Below are 22882 nucleotides of genomic sequence, written 5' to 3'. Positions count from 1 at the left end.
TAAGAGCGAGAAGGGTTTTGGCGCCGACGATCTCCTCGCACTCAACCCGCACTTGGTTCTCGGGCGATGCTCGGCGTACGGGGCCGATGGCCCGTGGGGCGGCAAGCGCGGCTTTGACAGCCTCCTCCAGACGGCCACCGGTATCAACGACGACGAAGCCGCGGCGTTTGGCGAGTCGGCGCCGCGGGCGCTGCCCACGCAAGGCCTCGACCACGCGACGGGCCATTTGCTCGCGTTTGGCGTCCTCTCGGCGCTCCACGCGCAGCTCCACGGCGCTGGTGGCAGCGTCGTCGATGTCTCGTTGGCGTGGACAGCAGCATGGCTGCGATCGCTTGGCGCTGGCGACACGACCGCGTCCGGGTTGTCACCCGACGAGATGGCCGCGGCGACCGAGCGCGTGCACCTGGCGAATGGCCTCACAGCGCAATTCGCCAAGCGAGCGCCGCAGATGACGCCTGCACCGAGCTTTGGCACTTGTTATCCAACGAGCCTTGCGAACGACGAGCCCGTGTGGCTCGCACGCGACTCATAAAAGCATTTTCTATCAACGAGGACACCACCCTTCGACTCTACCATTAGTACGCTCGTACACGACCACGGTGACCACCTTGATGCTGAAGGCGTGCATGCTACTGCAAGAGGAGGACTCGTTGCAAGCAACAAGGCGCGTGGGCGGTCGGTTGGTCCGCCGCCAAAATGGGCGTTGGCGCCATCTGTGGGTAGTGCGATCTGACCGGGAGCATCCGGATACGCAGCCGTAGCGTTCCCGCCAGTGCAGAACGAGTGGCGACATGCTGACCTCGAAGGAGCTCAAGGCGACGCTGCGCCGGATTCTTCCGAGCATGGACGCGGATGTGAGTGTGGCCACGCTCATGAAGGCGCTCGAGACCGAAATGGACATGGACGCCGACGAGCGCAAGGCCATCAAGTCGATGGTCAAAAGCATCGCGCCCGACATGCTGCATCTGTGCAAGCACGGCGCCTCGCCACCGCCAGCGACGACGACGATGAAGATATCCGGCCGCGCAAGAAGACAATTGCCAAGAAGACTCTCGCCAAGAAGACCAAACACATCGTGCAAGACTCGGACGACGAGGCCGGCAGCAGCCAAGGCGAGCCCGAGCCGTCGGCCGACAGCGACGTCTCGGACGCGCCGCCATCGAAACCCAGCAAGCGTCGTGTACCTGCCAGTGACAGCGACGAGAGCGACAACGCGACGCCCGTCAAGAAGCCCAGCACGAAAAAGTGTGCCACAAGTCGCCGCGCTGCGTCCTCGGACGACGAATCCTCGCCGGCGCCCAAGAAGCGCAAGACGGCGGCGATCAAGAAGCCCGCGGCCGACGCCGGGTGGGCCTCGGACGGTCTCGAGCAGCTCAAGCTCCTTGCCCGCACCGCCGGCGTCCTCGCGTACGACGCCTCGTCATGCGACCCATGACGATCGACCTCTTTTGTAGGCCGGCCATCTACAAGAAGATTCGGGAGGCGCCGAGCCTCGCCGCCGCCGAAGACCTTGTGCGGGATCGCTTGCTTGCGGCCAACGTGCGCTGGCAAGGGCGGTACCCCGGCAAGCACGATGTGGCCGCCATGAAGCGCAAGCGTGACTTGGCCCGGGAGCTCGACGGTATGGACACGAGCTTGATCATTGACGAAGGGCCGCGCCGGGCGCGACGTGATTATGTCGAGCCGCCGAGAAAAGCCTTGTCGCTGGGCGACGACGTGCCTCCGCTCATGGGCACGGACGAGAGCGACGGGAGCAGCTCCGAGGCGTCCTTTACGCTGCACGACGACGACGACGACGAAGAGGAAGACGACCATGAGGATGGTTCAGATGAGGACGAGGAGTAGACATGACTGGATATCGATTTATCAACTTTTCTTGGAGCCCGACTCGGATATTATGACGTGCCATGCTATTACACCCAATGCTTTCGGGCCCCGTGACCAGCAGCCATGGGAAATAGGAGAAGAAAAAGAACGCCACGGACGGGCTCGAACCCCGTACCTCTGGCGTGAACGCTGGGACGACCTGTCTGGCCATATAATAGGTGTTCGACAATGGGTCAACCTGCTTTGCGAGAGCTGCAACGACTCTCCGCTTCACCGTGTTTTCTCTCTCTCCTCTGCGTTCTTTAACGGCCATTGCACTCTTCCTCCCTCCAACATTGGTATTACCTGGTAAGAATACAATGCAGAAGAGGGATACGAGGTGCTATACAGTGGCCGCGTGCGACGAATATGACGGCGCTTACTGCAGGAGCTGGTCGCAGTAGTACGGGCTGCGCAGACGACTCCGGTTCTCCGCAGCCTTTTGGCGCAGCCGCGTCGCGTCCACGCGCTTGGTTTCGAGAAGCACGGCAAACACCGCGGCTTGGATCTCGCTGTCGTTGTCGTCGAGGTGCACGAAGAGTGCGTCCATCGAGTAGTCGATTATGGTGCCTTGGAAATGGCTTGGTGGCGCCGCGCGCAGAAACTCGAGAAACGTCGCGCACGCGGCCTTGCGCACCAAGTCGTTGCTGTCGTCGAGGCGCTTGAGCAGATCGTGGTACAGCTGGGCCACGGGTTCCTCTACACATCCCATCTTTCAATCTTTCAATCTTTCAAAAACACAAAGCTCACGGCCAAGCGCTTGAGGCAGCGCGACAAAGAGGAACTGCAGCGCGAGACACACGAGCTGGCGCGTCTTCGCATCGCCGTCGTCCAGCGCGGCCTTGAGCACGGGTAGCATGACCGGCGCGGCTTCAAACAGACACGGCGTCGTCGCCAAGCCCTGCCGCAAGAGCGTGTACGTGCACGCCATCGCGACCTTGCTACCGAATACAATCCAGTGTTTTACTTGACACATTGATAGATACGCACCGGATCGTGGCCGCGACCTTGCCGCCTTGCCAGACAATGTTGGGCGTGATGGCCTTGACCAAGACCGTCGACGCAAACGGCTGAAAGGCCTAGCGACACCATTTGTATCAACCACAATATCAACCACAGTATCAAGCAAGAACGTACGGGCGCCATCTCCGGGTTTCCGAGCATCGTCTCCAGGAGCGCCAAGAAGGCGAGCCGCACGTCAGCCTCGCGGGCCGGGTCGAGGTGCCGCAGGAGCACCGGCAGGAGCACTGGCAGCGCAGCGCCACATGCCTACATCGCGTGTTAAATAGACGACAAAAGCGATGCAGCGAAGGACCTTGCCGCCTCGACGCGCCATCGAGTCGAAGAGCACTCGGTGCGGCGACGCCTTGGACCACACAACGTCGTTGGCGCCGATGGTCTGTACGAGCGGCGTCAGAAATCGACGGTACAGTCCCTACGCAAATGAGGATTCCTCTCTTAGCGGTGGCCGCCACGATTGTGCGAGCTACGCACCGGCACGTCGAGCTCGAGTGCGGTCGCGAGTGCGACGAGCCCATGGATGGCCTGCGTACATGGACTCAAAAATAGGAGGCAGCGTACGCGTAGCATACCGTGTCGAACGCAATCGAGTCGTCCGGTGTCGACGCAATCATTTGGCTCAGCACCCAGAAGAGCCGGAACGCCCACGCCTCGTGGGCCACCAAGAGCGGTGCACCCGTCGCCACGATCGTTGCCGTGAGAAGAGACAGCTTTTCCTGGAGCTCGGGCGCGTCGGCTTCGCGCAACCCGGCGTCCGCGAGCGCTTCCGTGATGCGCTACTGGATCGTGACGCACCCGACATGTGTCAACCTCTCTCTACCTCCATGTGGGGCAGAATCGTCGGCTGCGCCATGCCAGCAATCGCCATGGAGAGCAACACGAGGCCATTCGTCCGGTGGTGGGACGTGTCCTGGCCCGGGAGCCGTCCAGCGGCCTACACGGGACTGTGAGACACCGCAGATGGTCGAGCTTCGGTGGTACGAGCGGCAACAAGCTCGAGAAGATCAAGTCGGGGTTGGCGAATTGACCGACGATCGCCATGGCCGCCTGGACGCTGGCGACGACGACCGGCTCGTCGTCGCGGCATGTCTTGGCGAGTGCCGACAAGATTGCGGCGACGTGCGCATCGGCGGCGTCTTCGACAAGCAATAGCACGATGCGCAAGATCGACGTGGCCTTTTCTCTTGTCTGGACCTAGATATATCAAAGTATCAACTGCGAGATCTACACGCTGCACAATGTGTACCGTCCAGTCTGAGCACTGGTCCAAGAGCGACGGCAAGAGCTGCGCAAGGAGCCGACGCGTCACGAGGCGTGCGCCGAGCGGTGGCCGCGCCGTGAAGGGCGGCGTCACCACATTTGCCATGTCGGCGTCGTCCACATCGCTCTCGGCGTTCAAAGGATCCGAGGCCCAGAGCGTACTGAGCTGCTGTACGAGGAGCAAGCTGTGACGCTGCACCTCTTCCGACTCGTCCGCCAGCCCCGAAAAGAGCAGCGGCAACAGCGCCGCTTCAAACTCGCGGAGCTCGTCGATGCGGAGGCACCACGTGGCCATGGCCTGCACGAGCTGCTTGCGCACGGCGGCCGACCGATCAAACATGACGCGGCTCAAGTTGGGCAAGAGTACGTCCTTCATGAGCTCCGGCAGCGTCGTCGAGCCGCAGGGGACGAGCGTCTCGAGCGCCTACCCATGATTCGTTTCGCAAGGTCGTTCGGTTCACATATACGAGCACAGGCGGTACCTGGAGGGTGCAAAGGCGAACTCGGGCGTGCTGATGGCCCAAGTTCATGGTCAGCGGCCGCGCAAGCGCCGCAAGGTGCATCTTGACCTGCGCCGGCCACTTGGCGGCCAGCACCAAGATGGCGTCGCAGCACGCCTTCTTCGCGTCCGGGAACGGGTCGGTCGCGGTCTTGGCGAGGGTCTCCATGACATCACCGATCGCGGTTGTAAAAATGCTATCGTCGGGCATCGCGCCGTGCAGCACCAGTGCGAGGAGCTCGAGCAGCTGAAGGCGAAGCTCCTCGGCGCCTTCGGGAAACGGCGCCTTGCCGATGCGCGCATGGATCGCGACGACAAGCGCCTTCTCCCGCCCGTCGCCAGCAATCGCGCCCAACTTGGCATACTCGGTACACGTGCGGATGCTGAGCTCGCGGTTTTTTTCGATCGGGTCGGCGAAGCACGCGACGAGCGGCTGAAAGAGGTGCGACTGGAAGAAGCTCACGAGGTGGCCTTGGCCAAACTTGGCCGAAAGCTCCGCAACCATGCTGAGCTTCTCGAGCGACCGCTTGCGCACCGAGCGCTGCGGGTCCGCCAAGCAGTTGACGTCGCGCTGAAGCCACTTGCCGACATCCGAGGTCTCCATCCTATCGCCGGACCGTCGCAAATCTATTGGATCCAGAAAGCCGCAAATGGCGATGCTATTTTCGGCACTGCCATATTTAAAGCTCGCACAAGGTGGCACATGGTCGCTATAGCCACCAGCAGTGAGCAGGGCGACGCGTCGGCGCCATCGTAGCTACGTGCGCAGCTTCTTCCGCAGGCGTCAGTGGCGCGCGTCATGGCACCGCAACAGAAGTGCACCAATTCGCAACACGTCGTGTAGGTTGCGGCCCTGCATCTTTGGGCACGAGGCGTGTTAAGGCATGTGTACTAGTACCATGCATGGGCAGAGACTCTAGATGCAAAGCCTTGAAGAGCCGAGGCAGCCGCTTCTATGGCCTTTCTGCCTGCGATGGTGGCATGTGGACAACGACCTCATCACAACATCGACGACGCTGGTAGCACCAGCTCGCCACCGAGCCAGAGGCGTGCTCTGCGTAGCACTGCTCCATCAAGGACCAGCGTGGACACCGGCGGTGCTTGTGTGCTGCGTGCCTGCTGCCGCGACCGCTGGCATTGATATGACCTGTCCTGCTGAACATGATACATCAGCGTCTGACGAGTATAGCAGAGCGAACGAGTAACGAAGCGCACAGAGAGATGCTTGTCTCCATCATAGACGACCGTTGGGTGCTCGCATCGTTGGCGAGCAAGAGCCATGCAGCAGCAGCAGCGTGGTCTCTGCGGCAAGCGTCTGCTGCTGCTCTGTCTTGGGCTCCGAGGTGGCAGGTGCCGAGGAGTCCTATTTTGGCCGCCAGTTCCTAATTTCAACTGCAAGTTTCAGAATACAAAGATCCAGTGTATCTTGCGCCTGGGATGATCCAATCAGGGTCGTTAGGATTTTAGCCAATCAGAAGCGTCCACCACATTATTCCAGTCTTCATAACGCGATTTGCCACCATGAGCACGAGCAAGAAGGACGAGACGATCGCGGCGCCGCTCGCGCCCATGAACAGCATGGCCATGATGAAGGCCAAGATGAAGGACGTCATGAACCTGCGCAACCTCCGTGGCGTCGTGAGCTTCTTCGGCCTCGGCGAGCCCAAGCCGTTCGAGGTCCCGGCCAAGGAGATCGCGCTCTCGCGCCTGCGGAAGAACATGCTCTACTTCGCCACCAACTACATGCTTGTTGTCGCCTGCGTCGGCTTTCTCTCCATGTACGCTATCGATAGCCTGTCCGTTCTCACCTCATGCGACGCGTGTAGCTTGATGAACCCGTTCTTCCTCTTCATCCTCATGTGCATTGCCGCGGGCTGGTACTACGTGGCGCAGATCACGGCCAACGAGACGGAAGAGAACCCGTTCAAGGTTGGCGGTCGGCCCGTGAACGCGTCGCAGCGCAACGTGGGCATGCTCGCTGGTATGCACGCGTGCAGATTGCATGTTCTCATCCTCGTATTCGACTAGTGACCGGCGTCCTCGTCGTGTACTTTGGCGGCTCGGTCCTATTTAGCATCTTCTCCGTGAGGTATTACAGATCCATCGCGCGATGTGCATGTGGCTCATGCTGTACGTAGCACGTTCCTCGCCATTGCCCACGCCTTCTTGCGCAACTCCAACATCCCCGAAGAAGAGGACGACTTGGGCTTTGACGTCGCGGCCGAAGTCTAGACCCACCATCACGTTTGTGTCGTCTACAGCCCGAGCAAAACGACTCTATTTTAACGCGCCAACACGCCACGCCATCGTGGCACCCGTCTCGTGTCCTCCTCGATGACCTTGTGCTTGGAGAGCGTGTTTATCACGCTGCAGATTTCGACCATCGTATGCAAGACGCATGCTCTGGTACCGGCGGCGGTACCGACAACATGCTGGCTTGCCTGGATCCTGGATACATGGACATCTTGGAGCGTGTCTCTCTACCTATAGCGAACGTAGTAGCGGTATGCGTGGGCTGCTTAGCTCGGTCTAAAATCGGCACATGCCGGATATAGTCTTGTCCATCGGACCAATCGGACGCGCGTACGTGTCGTTTTGAGCCAATCGCGTACGGCGATTCCACCAATTTGCATCTGAGATCTGAGTGTGCACCACCATGGCAGCCGAGTTGGTCAACCCGTCCACCCACGATGTCTTTGCCGCGCCGACGACGAGCGATGGCCGCGCAGTCTTCATGCCTGCGTACACGCTCGAGGTCGACGTTGCCTTGGATGTCGACGCAGCATTTGACCTCTGGATCAAGGGCATCTGGGTGCAGGTAGACGACGATGTCCATCCTAGTAGCATGATTCGACGATACGTAGGGCGGACTCTCGCTGCTCAAGCCGCCCGTGTCGCTCGAGACGCCAGGCGTCGGTCGTGGCCGCATCGGCTGCACGCGCCGCGTTCTCTTTGGCGCGGTCCGCGAGCGCATTCTTGACGCCGGCGTCCCGTCGTCGACTACGAAGATCGCGTCCGTGCTCTACACAGTCGTCACGATGCCGCTGCCTTTCCTCGAGTACAAGGCGCTCGTCGAGTTTGAGCCGCGTACGGTCATCGACGGGTCCCCCTGCACGCGCGTGCGCTGGCGCGGCTGCGTCGCGCCCAAGGCGTGGGACATCTACGGCCTCGCCTGCTATGTCGTCTGCATCTCTTTCGCCTCGCCGTGTCGCCCATGCTCTCGAGCTACGCGGCGTACGCTGCCAAGACCAAGTAAGTCACAAAAGCATGCGCGCTGCTATGGTCAACTTTTGTGGTGCAATCTCTGCTCTGTCGCTTCTACTGATCCTTCTTCGTCTCGGCGGGCTTGGGCTCGTCCTCGTCTTCTTCCGAGTAGGCGAGGAGTTCCTTGAGCTCGCCGCGAGCAATGGCTGTCAGCAGCGACGACCCGAGACAGGCCGGCACGAGGTACAGAAGCGCGGGCTGCGCCGCGTTGAAGACAACCATGACGACGACGGTCGCGACGAGCCCGAGCACGTAAAAGAGAATGTTGATGTGGAAGTACGGCTTGGGAAATGCGTCGCCACTCGTCGTGGCCTTGGCCATGTGCGCGTCGAAGCGGAGGAGGAGCGCGACAAAGATGCCGGGAATGACAATGTCGCCGAGCCCCAGGATCGAAAACTTGGCCTTCTCGGTCGCCGTCGCAAACGCCCGGGGGAAGAGGAGCTTGATGGGTCCGTCAAACTTGGTCGCAACCGTCACCATGACATCCGTGCCAAACACCCAAAAGATATCGTAAAAGAAGAGGCCGCAGAGGAGGATCGCGCCGACCTTGTAGCTGCCGAGCGAGAGCGACTCGATGCCCTTGATCGAGAGCGAGATGCCAAAGATGTTGTTCAGGACAAAGTGCTTGGTCTGGAACCACGCGGCCGCAAAGAGGGCGGCAAAGACGCCAGTGACACACCACGACGGCGTCACGTCGAGCACTTGCGCGCCAAAGTAGGGCAGCGCGATCGACTTCTTGAAGTGGCGCTCCGTCTCGGAGAAGGCGACGGCGCGGACGAGCGGCGAGAAGGCCTCGGTGAGCGAGTACGTGCCAATCAAGGCAAAGTACGACGTCAAGAGAAGGTTGACCATGTCCTTGTCAAAGAACTTGAAGAGGATGTAGAGCCCGAGCAGCATGCACGAGCCGACGACCGGAAACATGTACGCGTCTTCCTTCGTCATCGCCTCGTCGTTCTTCTCGCCGGCCGCATCGCGCTTCTGCTTGAGCTTGAGGCTCAAGGTCGCGCCAATGTACACGATCGACGTCGCCGAGATGATGAGCTGCGCGTTCACGGGCACGAGCACAAAGTTGGACGCGGCCGTGAGCGCCAGCAGCGCCACGTAGCAGGCGCTTTGGACCGAGTTGAGCATTCTGTTAAATGCCACGCCCGGGTGTGGTCGTCCGGATCCACGCCACGTGGACCCATGCGTATCCGGATAGGACGGGGCGAGGTTTAACGTGGATCGCACGCCAGAGTTTAAACATACTGCAGGTTTTTTTTAAACGCACCGTCGCCAGCACGAACGTGATGTACCTCGCTACCTCGTTATCTGTAGTATTGCTCCAGAAGAGGCTTGTGGAAGCGCAAGCGTGGCTATTGCTGTCAAGCGCACGAGCCGCATGCATCGTTGATGGAAAAACACATCCGGATAGAACCCGTTCATTTCGCCGCCATACGACGGGTCGTTTAACCGCCTTTAAGCATCTCGACTCAGAGACTCGAAGAGGATAGCCAGGAGGATGGAGGAGGACGACCTTTCTCTACGGCAGCCATGATCATGGACGATGCCTAGCTTCTTGCCTTGCGTCGTCACATGGTTGTCCTGGCGCGAAAGGTTATTGGCGTGTTTTCATTGGCTGCTTTTGTTTAACGCCTTTGGTCGGAATCTACGTTAACTGTTTAAACACGGACAGCCACGCAAGCATGGCCGAGTCCACGGAGCCCGCCGCGCCCAAGAGGAAGTACAAGGCCAAGGTCACGATGCTGGCGTCGGATGAGAAAATGACGCTGGCAAGGAAGCGCTCTAAGGAGAAGGCCATCGAGCGGGCCAAGGCGAAGGCCGAGGCGAAGGCCAAGCGGGAGCTGCCACCCCAGGAGCGACCGATGACCATCGCCAACATCGTCGGGTCCTTTCACTTGGGCGTCAAGATCGATCTCAAGGAGCTGGTGCTCAAGGCGCGCAACGTCGCGTACAACCCGCGGGTACGATTCGCTTGCGTCCAATGCTGCGTTGAACCCTCATGGTGCCATGTCTTCTAGCGGTTCAGCGGCGCGTCCATGCGCCTCCAAGACCCCAAGGCAACCGGCGTCTTCTTCTGCTCTGGCAAGGTACTCGGCGACCTCTTCGACTCGCTTCAAGCTACCGCACATTGGCGGTATGCATTAGGTCGTCATGCTCGGGCTCACGTCGGAAGAAGCGTTCCGGACGACCGCCAGCCGCCTTCTCAGCATCGTCCAGGTATTCCCATATACACGCATCTTCCTCGCACGTAGAAGCATGCTGTGTCTAGAAAATCGGCTACACAGATGCAGATATTCACTACCTGATGATCCACAACGTCACGGCGTCCGGCTGCGTCGGGTATCGCATCCGCCTCGAGGGCCTCCACAACGAACACTACCAATTTAGCACGGTACGCTCCATACGGTCCTACGACACTTTCCATCTCGATCGCCATTAGTACGAGCCCGAGCTCTTCCATGGCCTCTACTATCGCATGATGGAGCCCCGCGTGTGCTTTATCATCTTTGTCACCGGCACTGTGACCGCATGCGGCGCCGAGGTACACTTTGTTGCCATCATGGACGTCGCATCAACTGTGCTCTCTAGTCGTGGGATGACGTACTCGAAGGCTTTGAGAAGCTGCTGCCAGCGCTCGAACAGTTCCGGCTCCGTCCCACTTAGAAAATGCTACGCGCTGTACCATGCCCGACGCACACTATATCTCGACGTTTCTTTGGTCGAGCGCCTCTAAAACGCAATGCAGGTCATTTATTTAACCCCATTTTGGTCGTGTCGAGCCTGCTCCATGCCTCTGTGCTCGGAAACAACGCCAGGATGGACTTCAGATGGGAAGTCGGTCGTACTCGGGCACTGCGCTACCCTCTACATCTCGCGCGCTCGTGTTGCGGCAGACTGCGTGTAGAAGAGAGCTGCTATTCCATGTTGCCACGAGCCATGACAACCATGACGGCGGTGTGGTACCTGATGGCCCACGCTGCAAACCAGAGTGAGCCGCCGACAGCGAGGACTGCGATGAGGAAGCAGACAAGAAAGAAGATATAGCTCATGAAAAAGGCCACGGCGTTGCGCTGTGTACGCTCCAAGAGTCTGTCCATAGACGGGACTGTGAACGGCGTGCGGGCATCTATTTACACGACCATGATGCGCTTGCTGACGCCGCCACGTACCAAGGCCCCAGAAGTAGCGCAGCTTCCGAAGGGCGGCTGGCCGTTGTCTGCGCGGGGTGCGGGGCGCTGGCAGGATCTCGTCGTCGTCGGCGGTCATCATCGTGTCTTGTACTGTTGCTTGTCGCTCGCAATTTGACAGAACAAAGCGAAACGCTCGTGGCTCTGTCGCACGCTCATTGGTTCGTGTTGGCCAATCACAGCGATGGAAGGGCGTCGAATTTTTATCCCAGTGCGCGCGTTTCAAGTGCGGCATCCCAGAACGACCTGTGATTAGTGTGTCTGGGTCCCATTGTGGTGTATAGCAGGCCCGCACGTCACATGCGCGCATCCCTGTGCGAGTCAGCCGTGCTCTAAATTTTCATTGCGCGCCATTTTTAACAAAACAAAAAGTGACTAAATGTGGTGTTCGTCGTCGCGCGTGATAAGGTGGCCATGGCCGTGCGAGTCATCTTCATAGGACGATGAGAGCTCATGGTATCTGTCTTCGAGCTCCTCGTATGTCGCCAGAGCTTGGTTGCGCATGATCGCATGCAGCATGATCAAGAAGAGACTAGTCACTCGTCATCAGCATCACCAGATTCTACTCTGTCAAATGCCACGTAGTACCTCACAATCACAATGTACAAGAGCAGCGGGCCACCGAAGATGATGACGAGGATGACTGAAGCTAGCGGACATTTTCTTCATGAGTAAACGCATACATCGCGAGAGGCCATACCGAGCATCATGCACGTATCGCGCTGGCTCGGGGTCGTGGGCCCCCCAAGGATGATCACGGGGTTGCCCGACGTCTCGTTGGCCGTGAGGTAGTTGCAGTACGCCCATCCGGCCGCAATTAGCGTCAGGATGATCATAAACATGGGGTTCATGAGCCTACGAACGATGAGCTTTTGCGAAGAAAGGCGACGGCGTACGCATGTTCGAAGCCGAGGAGCATCGTGATCATAAAGTAGTTGGACGAGTAATACATAAGGTTCGACTGTGTTCGGCACGAGAGCTCGCAGCGGTCGCGCGGCACGTTGAAGGGCTCGACGTCGCCTAGCCACACATGCATCGTCCTGCCATTGGACTCGTGGAGGCTGAGTACCAAAGCCAAAGAAGCTGTAGAAGCCTCGAAAGTTGCGCAGATCGATGAGGTCCCGGATCTGCAGCTGGAGCAGGTACATGCGGTCGAGCGGCGACTTGGCGAGGTTGTTCCCGCGGGGCATGCGGGTTGGCATGTTGCTCTGCGTCGCGACAAGACGAAATGATGCGTCCCTGCCGGCCTTGCGCGAGAGAGAAGACAGCCACGTGGTGCCGCCACGATTATACCTACCTCCCAGCAAAATTTTGGACATACAAACTGCAAGACAATTTGGTCCCGCCCGTCGACGGTTTCAGCCTGTCATGGACATCCCTTGAATTCGATTGGTCAAAATGGTGCGTCAAATGGCGTGGGATTGGCGCCACTTTTGAGGTGCTAAGATGTGGCTCGCATGCGCTTACAGGAGTGCCGATCACAGCAGCGGTGTACTAAACGGCAGCTTGATGGACGATATCGCAAGCACTCAACCCACCAAGTCTCTCTTCGGTAAGCATGGAGCGCGACGAAATTGCCACGGGCGTTCTCCAGCACCTTTGCACGGGCCTGAGGCTGCTTTCGCCGCCTATGAGCATGATCTTAGAGCGTCTCGGTTGGTGACATCATTTCGGACTGCGCTCCCAAGGCAGTTGGAATACGCTTGAGCAGTCGTTACGATATTCTGCACCACGCGCAGAATTTGGTCGCGACAAGACGTACAAGTGCGCTGTGCTAAATGAAGTAGGAAGGTTGGCCATGGGGTCGACCGCTGCAGTAGCGCGGCGCCATCGATGCGACCACCGACCGCTGCCAGCGACAAGCACTTACACAGCAATAGACGTAAGACACAGAGCACACAGCACGCCGACCATGGCCCTGCGGGCACCAGGTGCCCTTGGAATGGCGTCACCGGACATCATCCGTACATGGCACCTCGTCCTATCCTATCTACACCACGCACACATAGACTACACAGACTCTGGGCTACTCGCTTCCTGGAGGCATAACTCTCCAGCGATACACGCTTGCATCGGCCTGGCATGGCTTGACCAAACCAGACACGACCTACGTCGCAAACAAATCTCACGGCCTAGGACTTGAACAAATCTTACGGCCTACGCCGTGAACAACGGCGCACGTTTCACGTGTCTTTTTGCTCAGGGGGAAAAGGGCGCGAGGCCTGCATTACCGCTTCACCTCGGGTGAGGCGGGGCGGGGAACTGCGCTGTGGCGCCTCCACGCAGCGAGTGCGTCGTGAAGGCTGCCGGTTCCTTGTCGTTTGCGGCTGCGCTGCGGAGAAGCTGACGGACTTGGAGCTCCGTGATCGGCACGGCGACACTGTGTTGGTCAAAGGAGGTGCAGAGGGGGTCGTCTTCGACCGCTCCGGCTCCTCGTGCTGGCCTTCGCAGCTCCCACAGCGCTGGAATCGGGCAGAGCCAGGTGCTACCCAAGCGAGCTAGACGAAGCGTCGTGCCGTCACCACGTTGATCGGTCTTGGAGCTCGGGATCGTGACGCGAACCTCGTGAGCTTCGTCCACCGTCCGCGCTACTGTCCCGAAGCGGGTGGTGAACCGGACATCCTTGACCCGGATGCCGTGCATGGCGGGTCTGTCTCCTTCGTGCAAGTACTCGGACTTGCGCAGGAGAAAGAAGAAACCCAGCAGCGCATGCTGCAGTACGATCGCAAATTCCGGGATTTTGACCAGGATTTTGACCAGGATTTTGACCAGGATTTTGACCAGGATTTTGACCAGGATTTTGACGGGCTCTCTTGAAAAGAATGTATGAGGGTCACACCCGTTTGATTGGCTCCTTCGAGCACATCGATTGCGTTCACCGTTAATGTAAGATACCGAAGAGCGCCACGCAATTCCAATTCCCAGCCGGGCAAGGTGTTCTGCAAGAAACTACATGAGATGATGGACTGTCTATGCTTGAACGCGCCGCCTCGGGTCCTTGGCAAATATCTTGTCTCGCCAACGTAACGAGTAGACGGGCATAGCTCTGCACGCATGGCGCGTGCTGCATCGAGTAGCGATGGGTCACCAAACGACGTGGCCTCGGTGGCCGGTTTGATTCTGCAGCGCTGGTTGCTGCTGAAGACGTTCATGCGAATATGAAGGTACAGTATGTGCGATCAAGGCTGTACATTATGGCCCTGGTGCTAGCAAGGTAAGCGCTGCAACAACAGGTAGTCGTCGATCGGCTGGCTGCCTGTTGCAGGCGCTGGACGATCGCCACGCCCCGATCTTGTTCGGGGCGTTGAAGAAGTGCCCATGCATCGGATTGGCTAATTTTATCCGGATTCGAAACCCGTGGCACGGCTCATTTTGCAGACTGCCATGCTCGCCCGGTCGATGAGCGCTGACATGCAACGCCCGATCGAGATCAACCCGCTCTCGCTCATCTCGTACGACAACATCCGCGACCTCCAGACCTTTGCGGGCCTCGGTACGAGCAGCCGTAGTGGCACATCATGAGGCGACGATGCGACTAGGCGACCTGCTCTCGCGGCCGTACACGCTGCCCAACTCGTCCGGCGAGCTCTCGCGCCGCTTCCAGCGCAACGTGCTCTTCTTCATCGCCAACTACGCTGTCGTCTTTGGCTTCTTCACCTTTCTCAATGCGTACGCCATGGCCCGCTACGGATGCATGCTAACAACGCTGGCGGTCGTAGACTCGCGGCGCCGCAATTCCTCTTTGTGCTCATGCTCCTCGGCGCAGGCTGGTTCTACTTTGACAAGCTCGCGACAGAAGAGTCGCTGCGGTCGGGCCCGACGTATCTCTTGGGCGTGCCGACGACAACCGAGCAGCGCAACACGATCCTCGTCATCAGTACGTCTTCGCTTCCATCACCTGGTGTATATTGACCACCGCCTAGCGTCGCTTGTGCTCTCGGTCATTTATGGCGGCCCCGTCTTGATGTACGCGCTGAGCTCGAGGTAGGACCGCAGAGGCTCGAGGACCTTGAACAACGATGCCATGTGTAGCGTCTTCCTGTGCGCGGCCCACGCGTGCCTTCGCAACGCGCAGCTGCCGACGGACGAAGAGATGGTGCACTTGCTGCACGTGCAGCCCGCTGCGCCAGCGCCGGAAGAAGTCCAGTACAAGCAGCAGACGTACATTGTGGTCTAAACCACGTTGCGTCGTTTTATCTATCTCAAATCCAGTGACGTCGTGCTTCTTGTGCTTCCGCTATCAACGTCGAGCGTACAACCTTGCTTGACTCAAGCATGCATGGACTATTGTGTGTGGACAAGGTGTTCGTGCTGCTCCTGCAGTGCCACGATGGCCGGCAAACATGTCTTTAGCCTCGGATCAATTCAGTGTCTCAGCTCGGCTGGCGTCGAGACGACGTGGATTGGTCTAAAATCAACTCTTGCGTCTAATCCGATAATCAAGAAATGCCAAATATCACTGCATTATCCACCAATTGCATCATAGACCTAGCCCTATCCTATGATCTTTGCACCATTCAGGGTAGATGCCGAGCGATATCGAGCACGATAACAGCAGCATTAGACTCACCGCTTGATTTTTTACTAGAATCCATCGTGATCCGAACGATGCATTTTTCTTGAAAATCGCGCGCGCCTCCCTGGGGATCCCGACGCATACCAAGAGCCATGCATTTTCACGTCTCAGCTATCTAATGCATCATCTGATTGGCTATATTGTTTAGAAATATGTCCAATCACGTGCTGACGTTGGCGCGATCTTGAAGAAGCCGCATGGGCTTCGGCGAGGATGGCCCGGTCGTGGACATGGCCATGATTCAGCGCCAGCTCGCGCTGCTGAGCTCGCTTGGCATACTGCCAGGCGGCAGCAACAGCGCTCGTCCTCCTTCGTCCAAAGCCCTTTTGGCATCACCATTGACGACGACGATTGCTGGATGGCCGCACCAGCAGGTACCTTCCGTCGCGCCGCTCGTCGCGGCCACGACACGTCGCGCTACCGACCATCGCATGCCACTCGTACGCACCTGGCATGCATGGCAAGAGGTCGTCGCCCGTGCGAGGCGAAAGCGCCGCGTCGCCGGTCCTGGCCGGTCCCGCCGTCTCCAACGATACCTCTCCGCGTGGTGCACGTACGTGGCGCAGATCCGCGATGCCCATGATCGCACTGCTGCAATGCTTGCATGGCGCCTCCACCACGCCATCGCGCAGTGGACTCGGCACGTCCGGCGAGCACAGCGTTTGGAGGCCATGGACCTGCAATGGCGCGGCCACCACCGGCGCCGTCTCCTCACGCGCGTCTTTGCAAAGCTCCACCGGCATCGTCGGCGCCACGCCGCCATTCGAATCTTGGCAGCCGTGCGTCGAAGCTGCCGAGCCCACGTTGTTTGGCGGCTCTTGCGTTGGAACGTACTGTACGCGCGATGCGCCCTTCGTTTGCTGGCGCTGGCCTTGCCCGCGTGGGCCAGTGCTGTTGACGCCCAGGTGCAAAAGACACATGCGTCGATGGCGGCGCGTCGTGCGATGATCGACTGGCAGGTGCATGCGTCTCTCAATCGCTGGTCGCAATGGACGACCCACGAGCGCTTCGTCCGCGCCGTTGACGAGCACATGGGTGCACTGCGTCTCGCCCACGCCTGCCGTCGCTGGCGCGCTGTCTTGGGCCACGCTCGCGCCGCCAGCATCTTGACGCGTGTGCGAGCTCGCTCCATCCGGCAGCGAGCGTTCGAGGCGTTTGTCCAAGCCACGAGCGCGGGTCGCCTGCGCTTGCGTATGCGCCAGCGGTATCTCCAGGTAGCTCCCGCCTGCAACTCAACAAGTGGCGACCACGGTCATGTCTATAGCACTGCATGACACGATGGAAAACCCGCGCTGCGCAGAGTCTTTCGACAGCGCTGCAGATGCTGGCGATGGACGACTGGCGGTGTCGGCGCAGCTTGCGCTGCTGGCAGGCCCACGTTGCGCACCAGCAGCGCACGCGACACACCGTCCAGTGGGCCCATTCAAGTTGCATGCAGCGGTCTTGGCACCAGTGGTCGACATGCCTCGCGGTCAACCACCACTCGTGGCGGCGCGTGCAGGCATGGTCGATGCGCAACACCATGCGCCGCGCCTTTCAACGCTTACGTGCCCGCGTGTACGACACGCAGCGAGAGCGCCAGCACATGCATCGCGCGGCGGCAGCCCATATGTGTCGAGTGCAGCGCCAGCGCTTTGCGCAGTGGGTTTCGTACCTTGCGCAGCGCCAGCACCGCACGCAAGCGCGAGCGATCGCGATCCGATTTCACCAACACCAGCGTCTGCGAGCCGGGATCGCGGCGCTTTGGATGCGTCAACACCGCGACCGCGACGTCCGCGTCCGGCATCGAGCGGCGACGCAGTGGCACCAACGGTATTTGCTCTTCCGAATGATGCGGAATTGGCAGCACCATGTCACTTGGAGTCACATGATGCGGCAGCGGCTCGACGCGTTTCAACGTCACCGTCCGAGACACGCGTACTGGTTTCGTCGTTGGCAGGCCGCCACGCTGGAGCAACGACTCGAGCACCTTGGTGACGCGTGGTGCCGGCAACGACGACTGCCGCTTCTCTGGCGCCGCTGGCAAAAAGGCGTGCAAGACCAGCAGCACCAGCGGTTCACGCACGCCAAAGTGCTGCGATGGCGCCTGCATCGCAGCGTCCAGCACTGGCGACAGCACCGTGTCGACAGAACCCAGCGCCGACACCGCCTCGACGTATTCGTCCGACGACGGGATCGCCACGTGCTCGTTGTCTACTGGCGAACGTGGCGTCGGCGAACGCGGGTCCAGCGTGCGGTGCGGCAGCGAGGTGCTCTCGTGCATCTCCAGGTGCAGCGCCGCTTACGCATTGCCTTCTACGTGGTCTGGCGCCGCGTTTTTTGCCACCGGCAGTTGGCATGGCTGAACGCGCACCGATGCGCTCATCGACGCTCCAAGCAAGTGCTCGTCGCGTGGCGCCACCATGCCCATCAGCAGACGTATACGCAGCGCCTCGTGTCGTCTCTGTGCACGCAGCGCCGTCGGCGGCACATGGCCCGCGCGCTTGGCCTGTGGCGACGCCACCGCCTCTGCGCTCGGCAGTCGGCCCTCGCTGCGTATATCAGCTATCGCGCGCGGCTCCGAATGGCGCTGCGCCGTTGGAAGGCCGTGCGGACGCAACAGCGCTGTGTGGTCGCGTGGCACTGCTGGGCGGCACACCAGAGTCGCACGACCGTTGTCAGCGGGCGTCAGCGGCGCGAATATTGGCGCCGTCGGCAGCTGCTGCGTCTGCGGGCTTGCTTTTGTATGTGGCAGCGTTTCTTGGAGGCGAAAGACGCCGACCTTGACGCAATCATGCAGATCCAACTCGTGTGTTTGTCGGACCTCGTGACGCGCGTGCGTCACCGCGCCGCCGCCGACGCGCACTTTGTCGTGGCGCGCTTTCGGCACTGGCAGCGAGTGGCGACGCGCGGGAAGCGTATCGCCGACCACTACCGCTTGATGCGTCGCGTGAAGCCCGTGCTCATCGCGTGGTGGAAGCTCGTGTTGCAAGCCAAACAGACCTACCTGGTCGATGAGACGCGAGCGATGATGCGCCGCCACCGACAAGCGACGTTGCGCAGCGTCGTCGACTCGACGCCGTCACGGTCGACGTACGGCGAGCGGTATTTGCAGCAAAGGACTGCACTGGGGCGTGTGCCTGTCCGCCGTGTCGAGCCAACGCCGATGGCCCACCGCCGATGGACTCGAACTTACCCCTCATGACGCGCGAGGCATTACCCGACGCTGCGTGGGAAGCATCCGACACAGTAGACTCCATTGCTAATGATGACTGCGTTGACGCCAAGCATGTGGCGTCACCACCAAGACGTGAAGTCCCTTCAAGGAGCCTGACGCTTGAAGATCTCGCGGCCTTGAGCAGCAGCCACGCGTCGCAAGTCAGTGAGCTCGCAGGATCGACAGCGGACGTATTGGAGCGTACGCCGTCTCTGGCGCACAGCTCGGCGGGCTCGAGTATGAGCTCCATGCACCTGGATACGCTCATGAACGCAGACGATGACATTGGGCCGCAACTTGCTCTCGAACGACCGCTCGCGCCGGCGCTGCAAGACGACTGGCGCGACGTCAGCTGCATCCAGCCAGCAGCGATAGCACCGAGACGCACGTTTGACGTAGACGCGCCGAGTCCGTCATCGGTGGTCGACGAGCCGGCTGCGGTCCCGGAGAACAACAAGGATCCGGAGAGCGTCGACGACCCAGCGGTGGCGGCGTTGCTTGCAAAGCACCGACGTCGGCTCGAATCGCTTTTTTACGCGCACGCCTCGTCCAACACGCTTGCGCTTGATGCATTTCTCATGCTGGCCAAAGCCAACGGCCTCTTCCCTGCGGTGCAAGACACTCCTTGTCGCGCATATAGTATATCATGGTCCCGTAGCTCTTCACCCGACGGGAGCTCAGCGTTCGTTTTGAAGCCGCCGCATCTCCGTAAGCCTTGTATGGTGGCGTAGAACCAAGGAGGAGCGTATCCAATAGAGCTGCGACGCTGACGTCAAGTGCCTTTCTGCGCTGCCTGCATGATATCGCGCAGCTGCTGCTTCGAGACAGCGTTCGTCCTTGCGTCGTGGTGCAACCTCTTGACGAATGATGGGAATGAATAGCCGGACGCCACGCCGTCGCAGCGACTTCAAGCTCTGCTCCTCGTGCTCGATGGGCACGGCTCCGTTTTGCAGGTGGGTTGGTACCGAGCTATCAACGTATCAAGCGCGATGCATAGAAACCCCTGGAGGTCAGTACGACGACGACCTCCAAGGCGCGACAAGAGGCGAGCCGCGCCCGTGTGGATGCGATTTTGGCCAAAGTCGCAACCCAGCGATTGGCCAAGCACCGCGAAAAACCCATCGGCTCAAGCCCTCGACGTCGCTCGCCACGTACGTACTTGTACGTTTTATAGGTGGAACGCAGGCGCGTAGGCTGGACCCGCGGGCCCCTTGATGACGTGTACGCGGCGACGCCACCCAAAATGACGCCGTCCGTGCTTGCCCAAGCGATGGAGAAGGCCCAGCTGCGACTGCTACGTCGGACACTGGCTACACGCACGGCGCTCCGAAGCTACGAAGCTCCGCGACAAGACGGCGAGGTCCGCGTCGATCTCGCATCGTCGCTTGGTCGATCGTCGCAGCTCCATGACGTGGCGAACCACTCGAGCTTGCTCGAGCTCTCGACCTTGGAGTAGAACGACGAGTTGAATCCAAGAGGTGGATCTAGTACAGAACGAAACGGAGTTGCGCAGGCCTCTTCTGGCGCTTCTTTCAAGCACGCGTTGCATTCACGGTGTGGGTGCAAAGACGCTGTACATGACAGTGGATGAGAACATCCACTGTCTCAGACAGTGTTTCGAAACCAACAAGATTCGATTCTTTGAAGCGACGCATGCAGGCGGCAAGCGGCGAGCTCATCTTTGCGCAGATGCGGCACAGCGCAGAAGCAACGCTGCTTGGCGGCATGGAGCCGTCGATGGTCGCGCTCTTGTCCGGCGCCGACGACCGGCATCGCACGCACCTTGCTGCCCAGCGCGCGCGCCTCGACGCATTGCGTCAACTCCATCGCGTACATAGTACAGTTCACGTGGTCGACGGGTCTTTCTCATGCTAGAGTATGCTAGCGCAAGGCCAATGCTCGCCTCGAGCTGCTCACGCTCCAGAAGCAGCGCCTGCGGAACGTGGCTCCCGTCGTCGACCGGCTACGCTTGCTACCGCAGCCGTATCTTGACGCGTACGACGGCTTGCACCGCGTGCTCGACCACGTGCTCATGACGCTCGTGCTTCGCTACTACGCGACGGTCGAGACGGAGCTGCGCTACGTGCAGCAGTGGCTGCGCGACCAGGTCAGAGTGAGCGACGACGCTGCAGTGGCGGCCAAGGCCACATTGCACTTGAGGTTGCCCTTTCTTTCTGACCCACGATTCCAACTGGTAATAATAGTACGTTTGCCGTGTACCTCGAGAGCGAGACGGGTGGAGACGTGACGCTCCGTCGGCTTGAAGAGACCAACGCCCAGGGCCTCCGGTGTCGCCGGGCTGCGATTGAAAACGCCCGCAAAGGCTGGGGCTCGGGTACGTACAAGCCACTGTTGTGGCTTCAAGTTGATCGCAGGCTGCTGTAGAGATGCAGGTGCAGCACGTGTACAAGATGGAGCATCGCCCGCTGCTCTCGGGCTTCCAAGCCCGCGCAAGTATTGGCGGGTACAAGATCAAGGGCCTCTTTTGCTCGCTCCCAGCCGCGTCCTTGCCGCGCTGCGTGGCGCGGGGCATGGCCAGCGACGACGACGACAAGAAGAGTCTGCCAATCTTTAAAGACAGCTGGTACTCGATCCGAGGCCATCGACACACGTACGCCTGCCAGCTCGCCACGTCGTCACCGGCCGTTGAGGTGCGGCATTCTGCTACATCGGGACAGAGACGTGAGGGACTCTAGTTGCCAAAACGATTCTCGCGCTACAGCACTCTCCTCGAGTACAAGGCCGACGCGATCGCGTCATCGACGCGTGGCGAGCTGCGCTACTTGGCGCTCTGTCGCGTGATCCTCGACCCGTCCTGCACCGAGTACCTCGCGTCCGAGGTATCAAGTTATCCAATGTGTTGCTTTGTCGGAGGCAAAACGGCGAGCGCTAGGACGAGTATGTCGTGCATGACGCGTCCTGCGTCCTTCCCGAATTTCTCTTGCAAGTTCGTCGTCCCCTATTTTATGGGACTCTTCTAGCCATGCATAGTATCGGTTCGTGTCGTCCACGTCGCCCGAGCCGCTCGGAACGCAGCTGCCGTGTGATGTGACCGTCTCGTCCGTGGACGTGAGTGCGATCACGTCGCTGCTCAAAGTGCCGTCGACGACACAAGGACCGACCGCGGCGCCGCTGCTTTTGCAAGCGCCGGTCTCGGCGCGTGGCCTGCGGAAGACCAAGCCCGAGCTTTTCGCGGCCAAGCGCGTGGGTCTGGACGAGGTGCGCGCCAACTGCAGCAGCCAGCGCGAAGTCTTTGCTGCCGCCATCGACGAGTCGCTCGAGCGGTTTTGGCGCCTCGTGCACGAAAGCTGGACGCTCCACGCTCAACACACAACGCTACCGCACACCGAGAGCGACGAGCACGTCGCGGAGGGTGGTGTTGAGAGCGACGACCGCGCCTTCGTGCTGGCCAAGCAGCGCGCGCTACATACGCAGAAAGCCAAGATGAAGCTGCTTGGCAGTCCCTATAGCAGTCTTCTCCAGCCCTCGACGACGAGTCTGCCCCACTTGACATCGTAGCGGGTCGTTTGAGGAAACCCTCTCCAATCGAATTGCATGTCATGTCAGTGCTGTACTAAGGCAGAAGCGGCTTTAGTACAGACAGCGAGAAGCGGCTTCAGTACAGACAGCGAGAACGAGCCGTGTCGACGCCCTTTTCATGGCTCTCGCATCTCACTTTTCAGTTTACGATCCACAACATGGAGACGAGGAAGCTGATAGGAATGATGATCGTGCTGGCGCCACGCTCGCATGGACGCTCGACGCCCGTCTTCGCGACGGCGAGCCCGAGGTATCTCCCAGTGTCGGCACTGACCGACGCCCACCAACGCGCCGACGGTGTGTGATGCCATCGCGTCAGGATGGACGCTGCTGTCAAACTCGCACGGCTGCTTTTGCGTCTCCGAGAAGTCTGTACACACATATATTGCGCTTCAATTGTGCTCGGTACTAGCAAGGCCGTAAAAAACAAGGCCATAAATATACATTTATGGCCTTGGTACTAGTATGCT

The 22882-nt window shown here is 59.9% G+C and overlaps 11 protein-coding genes across 11 annotated transcripts in view; 8 read left to right on the top strand and 3 right to left on the bottom strand.

Moving 5' to 3' along the window:
- SPRG_19897 (hypothetical protein) overlaps window positions 1-532 on the top strand; it is a gene marked incomplete at both ends in the record, with an annotated part of 1546 nt that extends 1014 nt beyond the window's left edge. The window contains one exon of the mRNA XM_012344734.1: window positions 7-532. Within this exon, the coding sequence (XP_012200124.1) occupies window positions 7-532 (526 nt within the window). The remainder of the gene's footprint in view (window positions 1-6) is intronic.
- Window positions 533-791: 259 nt separating this feature from the next.
- SPRG_19896 (hypothetical protein) lies at window positions 792-1845 on the top strand (the record flags this gene model as incomplete). The annotated part of the gene is made up of 3 exons (XM_012344733.1): window positions 792-967; window positions 997-1407; window positions 1455-1845. 3 exons carry the CDS (start codon window positions 792-794, stop codon window positions 1843-1845), a joined length of 978 nt encoding a protein of 325 aa, XP_012200123.1.
- A 400-nt stretch (window positions 1846-2245) lies between these two features.
- SPRG_19895 (hypothetical protein) lies at window positions 2246-5249 on the bottom strand (the record flags this gene model as incomplete). The annotated part of the gene is made up of 11 exons (XM_012344732.1): window positions 2246-2565; window positions 2617-2807; window positions 2857-2945; window positions 3004-3135; window positions 3182-3301; window positions 3361-3411; window positions 3459-3662; window positions 3707-3820; window positions 3868-4080; window positions 4133-4570; window positions 4629-5249. The coding sequence occupies 11 exons, from the start codon at window positions 5247-5249 to the stop codon at window positions 2246-2248; spliced, it is 2493 nt and encodes an 830-aa protein (XP_012200122.1).
- Window positions 5250-6166: 917 nt separating this feature from the next.
- SPRG_19894 (hypothetical protein) lies at window positions 6167-6877 on the top strand (the record flags this gene model as incomplete). The annotated part of the gene is made up of 4 exons (XM_012344731.1): window positions 6167-6423; window positions 6472-6626; window positions 6674-6734; window positions 6784-6877. 4 exons carry the CDS (start codon window positions 6167-6169, stop codon window positions 6875-6877), a joined length of 567 nt encoding a protein of 188 aa, XP_012200121.1.
- Window positions 6878-7301: 424 nt separating this feature from the next.
- Window positions 7302-8037, top strand: SPRG_19893 (hypothetical protein; the record flags this gene model as incomplete). Its single annotated transcript, XM_012344730.1, has 2 exons — window positions 7302-7463; window positions 7510-8037. 2 exons carry the CDS (start codon window positions 7302-7304, stop codon window positions 8035-8037), a joined length of 690 nt encoding a protein of 229 aa, XP_012200120.1.
- Window positions 8038-9672: 1635 nt separating this feature from the next.
- SPRG_19892 (hypothetical protein) lies at window positions 9673-10576 on the top strand (the record flags this gene model as incomplete). Its single annotated transcript, XM_012344729.1, has 6 exons — window positions 9673-9873; window positions 9931-9999; window positions 10058-10129; window positions 10182-10304; window positions 10353-10454; window positions 10502-10576. 6 exons carry the CDS (start codon window positions 9673-9675, stop codon window positions 10574-10576), a joined length of 642 nt encoding a protein of 213 aa, XP_012200119.1.
- Window positions 10577-10736: 160 nt separating this feature from the next.
- On the bottom strand, window positions 10737-11182 carry SPRG_19891 (hypothetical protein; the record flags this gene model as incomplete). Its single annotated transcript, XM_012344728.1, has 3 exons — window positions 10737-10824; window positions 10877-11039; window positions 11083-11182. The coding sequence occupies 3 exons, from the start codon at window positions 11180-11182 to the stop codon at window positions 10737-10739; spliced, it is 351 nt and encodes a 116-aa protein (XP_012200118.1).
- Window positions 11183-11475: 293 nt separating this feature from the next.
- On the bottom strand, window positions 11476-12290 carry SPRG_19890 (hypothetical protein; the record flags this gene model as incomplete). Its single annotated transcript, XM_012344727.1, has 5 exons — window positions 11476-11632; window positions 11689-11749; window positions 11801-11955; window positions 11997-12120; window positions 12170-12290. 5 exons carry the CDS (start codon window positions 12288-12290, stop codon window positions 11476-11478), a joined length of 618 nt encoding a protein of 205 aa, XP_012200117.1.
- Window positions 12291-14484: 2194 nt separating this feature from the next.
- SPRG_19889 (hypothetical protein) lies at window positions 14485-15277 on the top strand (the record flags this gene model as incomplete). Its single annotated transcript, XM_012344726.1, has 5 exons — window positions 14485-14593; window positions 14640-14769; window positions 14820-14977; window positions 15024-15084; window positions 15133-15277. The coding sequence occupies 5 exons, from the start codon at window positions 14485-14487 to the stop codon at window positions 15275-15277; spliced, it is 603 nt and encodes a 200-aa protein (XP_012200116.1).
- Window positions 15278-18449: 3172 nt separating this feature from the next.
- Window positions 18450-20328, top strand: SPRG_22160 (hypothetical protein; the record flags this gene model as incomplete). Its single annotated transcript, XM_012344764.1, has 7 exons — window positions 18450-18760; window positions 18982-19483; window positions 19531-19580; window positions 19629-19701; window positions 19754-19825; window positions 19870-20023; window positions 20066-20328. 7 exons carry the CDS (start codon window positions 18450-18452, stop codon window positions 20326-20328), a joined length of 1425 nt encoding a protein of 474 aa, XP_012200154.1.
- Window positions 20329-20525: 197 nt separating this feature from the next.
- On the top strand, window positions 20526-22391 carry SPRG_19888 (hypothetical protein; the record flags this gene model as incomplete). Its single annotated transcript, XM_012344725.1, has 7 exons — window positions 20526-20702; window positions 20758-21032; window positions 21077-21207; window positions 21258-21523; window positions 21569-21712; window positions 21766-21819; window positions 21864-22391. The coding sequence occupies 7 exons, from the start codon at window positions 20526-20528 to the stop codon at window positions 22389-22391; spliced, it is 1575 nt and encodes a 524-aa protein (XP_012200115.1).
- Between the last annotated feature and the right edge of the window lie 491 nt (window positions 22392-22882).

This window comes from Saprolegnia parasitica (assembly GCF_000151545.1).
Source record: "Saprolegnia parasitica CBS 223.65 unplaced genomic scaffold supercont2.19, whole genome shotgun sequence".
NCBI classification, from domain to species: Eukaryota; Oomycota; class Saprolegniomycetes; order Saprolegniales; family Saprolegniaceae; genus Saprolegnia; species Saprolegnia parasitica.
This window is presented reverse-complemented; position numbering and strand designations above follow the sequence as displayed.